General features: G+C 39.1%; 1 protein-coding gene across 1 annotated transcript; it reads right to left on the reverse strand.

Moving 5' to 3' along the window:
* Positions 1–2,565: 2,565 nt before the first annotated feature.
* On the reverse strand, positions 2,566–5,835 carry LOC21384853 (probable LRR receptor-like serine/threonine-protein kinase At1g34110). The gene is made up of 2 exons (XM_010100803.1): positions 3,033–5,835; positions 2,566–2,948 (listed from the first exon to the last, which is right to left on the reverse strand). The coding sequence occupies exons 1-2, from the start codon at positions 5,833–5,835 to the stop codon at positions 2,566–2,568; spliced, it is 3,186 nt and encodes a 1,061-aa protein (XP_010099105.1).
* Between the last annotated feature and the right edge of the window lie 289 nt (positions 5,836–6,124).

Genomic DNA, 6,124 nt, shown 5'->3' on the forward strand with positions numbered 1-6,124 from the left:
GACGCTACATATTTTTCATCGTTGAATCTGATCAAAATCATAGACGCTACATATTTTTCATCGTTGAATCTGATTAAAATCACATCAAAATAAATAATTATTCAAAATAGATCGAGTCTAATGCACATCAGCTGAAAAACAGAGACTTTTGAGTAGGTCCCCTAGGAAATCTCTCTCTCTCTCTCTCTGTGGTAGAAATCATTCCACGAGTTAGAGCTTGTCTTCCTTCCCGAGTGCATATCTCAAGAGATGCCGAAGAATGTTTAATTGAGGAGTCATGAAGATCAAAACAGAATATTCCCATGGCTATTTGACCATATCATGCTCGCTTATGCCGAGTAATCATGACCGATGAAGGGAAGCGTGATAAAAATATATAAAAGTAAAAAGAAGATGATTAACTTAAACAAACTCGAGTCCATGAGGACAACATTTGAAATTGAGATGTCTCAGCCATTTTGGACCTGCAAGAGCGAAAACAAAGGCAAAAAGAAAATCTACTTCGAATTTTAAGTGACTGATTAGTTTCTCCACCGCAAGAGTAGGGTTTAGGAAAACTATAAATAAATATATACGAATTATCGAAGGTTACTCATTTGGTGGGGTATTAAGGTTGCTGCTTCTCTTAATAAGATTTTGAGTTCAAGTTAGCCAGTTTAATAGTGATGGACAAAAAAGTATGGACAATGACCTATTTGTGAGGGATCCATACGCCGCCGCGCAGAAATGCATTGTTCTTTCAGGATTATTTTGGATACGTCACCCTCATCGCTATAACCATATTTTCTTATTGAGCCATAAAAAACCTTATTTTATTTTATTTACAAAAAAAAAAAAAATCCTATCCTTCTCGTTAAAGCATACATGCACCTACCTTGAGAATTCACAAGTGCTGAAACTCCAGGGCCACCAAAAATCTTATAAAACAACTAAAACTAAGCAGAACTGAACATGGAAGTCATTATCATTTTTGGCTTCATCTGAAAAAAGAAGAAAATGGAAACAAAAAAAAAGGGAAAAACAAATAAGTGTAACGAAAAATTAAAAAAAAAAAATACTTATCCACGACAGGACAAGGCTTTCTTGGTGAAAGTGGGACTGTCTATCCAGCTCTTCTCCTCCTCTCTATCTCTCATGAGAAACATCCTCATTTTGGAAACAGAAAAACATGACATCAATTGTGGTCCAACTTCTTTACCTTTTTTGTTCTTTTATCCAGCCATGGTTCTCCATAACATCTAGACACACCAAAGAAACAAAAAGAGAAGCTTATTGGGTCAATCATTGATTCCCCAATGTCTATTTGTGATGTAAGTTTGTAATACCGTCTTTTTAATATTGCTTTGTCTAATATCTTCTGCAAGCTCAATAATTTTAAAATGCTAGATTTCTGAATGAATCTTGGGGGATCTTCTTTTTGACCAATTTTCACTGAAAAATCAGAAAAGGGATATGAACCAAAATACCAAAGGATGTGAAAGATATGGGAAACAAATATGGTTGTCAGGGAAGGCATGTGGGGGAGGAGAGGAAGCATGGCTTGTTTTCTGTGTGTCTGCTTTTAGCCTGCAATGTAGGGACCTGTTTTTAAATAATATGAAGAAGAATTTTGCTTTCTCTTCTTCTTTCCCTTCTAGCCACCAAGTTTTAGATACTATTTGCATTGTTTTTGTCTGTTGTTCTAGAAGCAGATTAGACCATTGACTCCCTTAAATTAGGGAATACTAATTCCATTATGATCTGCATGAATATTTCTCTCTTTCTCTCTCTCTCTCTCAAAAGAAAGTTGTGGCTAATTTGGGTGCATTGAGACAAATAATATTTCAAGACTATCAAATAGTAATTAGTGAAAGTAACAGGAAATGGTTGAAAGGTTTGGAAAGCCTTCAATTTGTAATATCGAAATCCTCAAAAAAAAAAAAAAAGGTTAATAGTGAAGGCCATTGATTAGTGGGAACGCAAAATAGTTGCTTTATCTTTCAAAAACATGATTGTTTTGGAGAAACAGCATGAATAAAAGGAGGCTTATATTAAGTGGATTATTATGACATTTCTAGTATTTTAAAGCAAGCTTAAGCATTTTGTAACAAATAGTTCTTGTCTTCTGCTTTGCTTGTATTGTGTAACTAGTGTTTCTTTTTGGTTGGAACTATTTTGTAACAAATAGTTATTTTCTTCTGCTTTGCTTGTATTGTGTAACTAGTGTTTCTTTTTGGTTGGAACATCTCATTAATCTGGAAAAGGAAAATAAAACATGGAATGGGCAAAAGGAAATCCCTTTTTTGCAAAATGGATAACTTTTGATTAACCATAACCATGAAGGGGAATAGGGGAAAAAGGTAACATGAAGAAAATCAACTGCATTGATGCATCAAAACTGTACAATCACCAAAGAACATCAGCAAAACTCAACAAATAGGACTTAACTATCCCATTTCCCACAATAACATTACTACTTTTCTTTTTTTATCTTGGGATATAGAAAATCAATCACTGATGTCTTTAGGAAGGAAAAGAAAATAACTAGAAGTTAAATACCAAAAAAATAAGAGTGAAAAAAAAAATTCAACTTTGATTTGAGGACTGCTTTATTAGTGGTTGGGAAGTTTTTCCCCATTCTTCAGGTGGGCTTTTAACCTCCATTAACAATGCCACCACTTCCTTCATAGTTGGCCTCTCTGCCGGAGAAGAGTTCACACAAAACATAGCAATTCCGAGTGTCTGAAGCATCTCTTGCACCATTTGATCTGGCAGACCTTGAAGCTTTGTGTCTAGTATTGAAACAGCTGGTTCAAAGCTTCCCATCTTCTTCTTCACCCATTCAACAATGTGTAATCCATCTCCTACTTGCGGCTCAACTGCGCTTCGCCCGCTTAAAATCTCCAACAAGACCACCCCATAGCTGTAGACATCACTTTTCTCTGTTATGTTCATCGTGTAGCCATATTCTGCAATAGTTATAGAATAATTTGTAAGAATATGAATCGATTAATTAATTAAGAAACTAAAATGAAGATTAAAGAAAAAGTTACCTGGGGCAATATAGCCATAAGAGCCAGCTACTCTAGATATTGCATGGTGGTAAGTTGGAGAGTTCATCAGTTTTGCCAGGCCAAAATCTGCCAAATAGGCATCAAACTTGGAATCCAAAAGTATGTTATTGCATTTGACATCCCTGTGAAGAATTGTTGGGACACAATCATGGTGAAGATAAGCCAGGCCCTGAGCAGACCCGACTGCAATCTTGTATCGAGTTTCCCAATCCAAGTTCCTATTCTCTTGCAGCAGCTGTTGGAGGTTACCATTTGAGATGTAGTTGTAGAGGAGGAGCTTGACACTTCTATTTGAACAATAGCCAATGAGCTTCACAATGTTTCGATGTCGAATGTGTCCAAGAATTTGGATTTCTGCAGCAAATGAATCTATTGGATCGCCGTCTTGCTTTGTTTTCCAGAGCTTTTTAACTGCAATAAGTTCACCACTAGGCATTTCTGCCCTGTAGACTACTCCGGAACAACCTTTTCCGATTATGTTTTCATCCTTCAGGCAATCCAGGATGTTATTAACGGTAAAACTGAGCTTTTGAAATGGAATAAAATTCCATGGATAAGAGAAATCTTCGGCTCCTGAAGCGGATGCACATGGACCTGACGATTTCTCTGCCATGTACCTCTGGTTTCTGGTAACCAGCATCCATGAAGCCAAAACCGCCATGGTTACTGCAGCCAAAATTACTGAAATAATGGCCACTGTTTTGGCAGACTTCAATCCGTTCCTTCGCATTAGACTTGAAGAACAAGTAGTGCCATCAGTAGATTCACACAGGCGAGGATTCTGAAGATAGGAATTCGCAGATATAGTTCTGAAGAACGGTGTCACTGGGATAGGACCTGAGAAACTGTTGCAGGAAATATTAAGAGAAGTAAGACTGGTTAAGGAACCAAGAACCTTAATCTTTCCATAAAACATGTTATGGGAAAGATCAATGGATTGCAGCTGCGTCAAACTGGCCATTGTCTCAGGGATTTCTCCAGTAAACGAGTTAGAACTCAAGTCCAAACTGATTGTCAAGCTTGTGACATAGCCAATTTCAGGTGGGATTGGACCAGAGAGGCTGTTGTAGCTCAAATCAAGTAGAGTAAGTTTCTGCAAGTAGCGGATAGATTTCGGTATTGAACCTGTGAGTAAATTGTTGTTCAGAATGAGCTTGTTCAAATAGCTGAAGTTCCCAAAGCTCGAAGGAATGCTGCCGGTGAAGCTGTTTCTGCTGAGATCAAGCTGCTCCAGATTCACAAGCTCACCAAGTTCCGATGGAATTTCTCCACTTATGTAGTTATTGTGCACATCTAGCAATTCTAGAACAGTGATGTTTGCAATCTCAGAAGGAAGTCCCCCAGAGAAATGATTCATGTACAAGTCAAGAAAAACAAGATTCTGCAATTGACCTATCACCTTGGGAATTTGACCTGCAAGCTGGTTTTCTCCAAGCCTTAACCTGACTAAAGATTGACAATTCGCAACGCTTTTCGGCAACCCTCCTGTCAAAGAATTTCCCAGAAGCAGAAGCTTGCTCAGCTTCTTCAAACTGAAAATCTCTTCTGGGATTGGCCCGGTAAGCTTGTTCCTTGAAAGATCAAGCGCATAGAGTTCGGTACAGTTCCCAAATGACGACGGTATAGTTCCCGACACTGAATTACCCCATAAGAAGAAACTTTGCAACAATTTCAACTCACCAACCTGCCATGGAATTGTACCTGATAGTTGGTTCTTATCAAGCTGAAGAGTACTGAGGCTAGTGCAGTTGCTCAGCTGCCACGGAATTCTCCCAGTGAGTGAATTATCCGACAGATGAAGCTGTTCAAGAACAACCAACTTCCCCAAGTCGCCCGGAATCTCTCCGGAGAGATCATTCGCAGAGACATCGAGAACAACAAGTGAAGAACAGTTGGAAAGCTCAGCCGGGATCGACCCGGTTAGCGCATTCCCCCAAAGAAGCAAGCTAGTGAGTTTCTGAAGCTTTCCCAGTTGAGGAGGGATAGAGCCAGTGAGCTTGTTCATGTGCAAGTACAGATTCCTCAGCTCTGAACAAAGCCCAAGTTCAGGTGGCACAGAACCAAATATCTCAGTATCATAAAGAGCCAAAGTCTGGAGATTGATCAAGTTCCCAAAAGTTGGTGGGACCACACCAGAAAGCCCAGTTGCAGCAGCACCAAAAGTTGTGAGATTGGTAAGTAATCCCAACTGTGGTGGAATCTCACCTGTTAGATATGGATTCCCACCAACTCTCAACTGTTGGAGAGACACCAAAGAGCCCAAATGAGATGGTATTGAACCATTTATCAGATTGTCTTGGAGACAAAGAACTTGTAGAGAAGTAAGATTAGACAACTGTTGGGGTATTTTCCCAGACAATCTGTTGGAGTTCAAGAAAAGGAATTGGAGAGAAGAGAGTTTGCCAAGCTCCTGAGGAATGGAGCCAGAAAGAGAGTTGGATGAGAGGTCAAGGAGGCGAAGATGAGTGAATTGGCCAAAGGAGGGTGGAATAGTACCAGAAATGTTGGTTGAAGAGAGATTGAGAAGCTGAAGAGAGGAGAGAGAAGAGAGCTGTGGAGGTAAAGAAGAAAGGTTGAGGAAAACATTTGGCAAAAAGAGAGAAATAACTCTGTTCTGAGGAGAACATGTGATTCCTTGCCATGAACAAGGAGTTAGGCTTGTTGGGTTCCATGAGGAGAGAACAGAAGAGGACTCTTTAGCAGAAGGGTCAGCAGCAGATAGTAGAGAGAGGAGGGCTTGACCATCAGAGGACAGAGAGTTGACCATTAAAGTCCTGGTCATGGTAAGGTAAACCACCAAGAAAATAAAGAAGGAAAAATGAGAAGAAGAAACATGAGAAGTAGAAATGAGAAATTGGGTCATCTTTTTTTGCTTCAAACTTTGAGCTAATAATGGAAAAATGGTTTGGTGGTGAAGATTAAGAAATGGCGTTGAAGTTCAATAAGAAGAAAATGATGATAATGATGAAGATTATGGATTTTGTCTTGGTGAGAGATTGATAGTGATGGTGGTGAAGAAAAAGTCCACTCTAGGGAGACCAAATGCATGTGAAGGGAGGCTTCTATAGTAA

The sequence above is a fragment of the Morus notabilis genome, unplaced genomic scaffold (assembly GCF_000414095.1).
Source record: "Morus notabilis unplaced genomic scaffold, ASM41409v2 Scaffold524, whole genome shotgun sequence".
NCBI classification, from domain to species: Eukaryota; Viridiplantae; Streptophyta; class Magnoliopsida; order Rosales; family Moraceae; genus Morus; species Morus notabilis.

Bases quoted from the DNA above. Each gene is read 5' to 3' on its own strand.
- LOC21384853 (XM_010100803.1), bottom strand. From the start codon at position 5,835: ATGACCAGGACTTTAATGGTCAACTCTCTGTCCTCTGATGGTCAAGCC. The intron at 2,949-3,032 runs GTAACTTTTTCT...TAACTATTGCAG, and splicing joins TTATGGCTATATTGCCCCAG to AATATGGCTACACGATGAAC.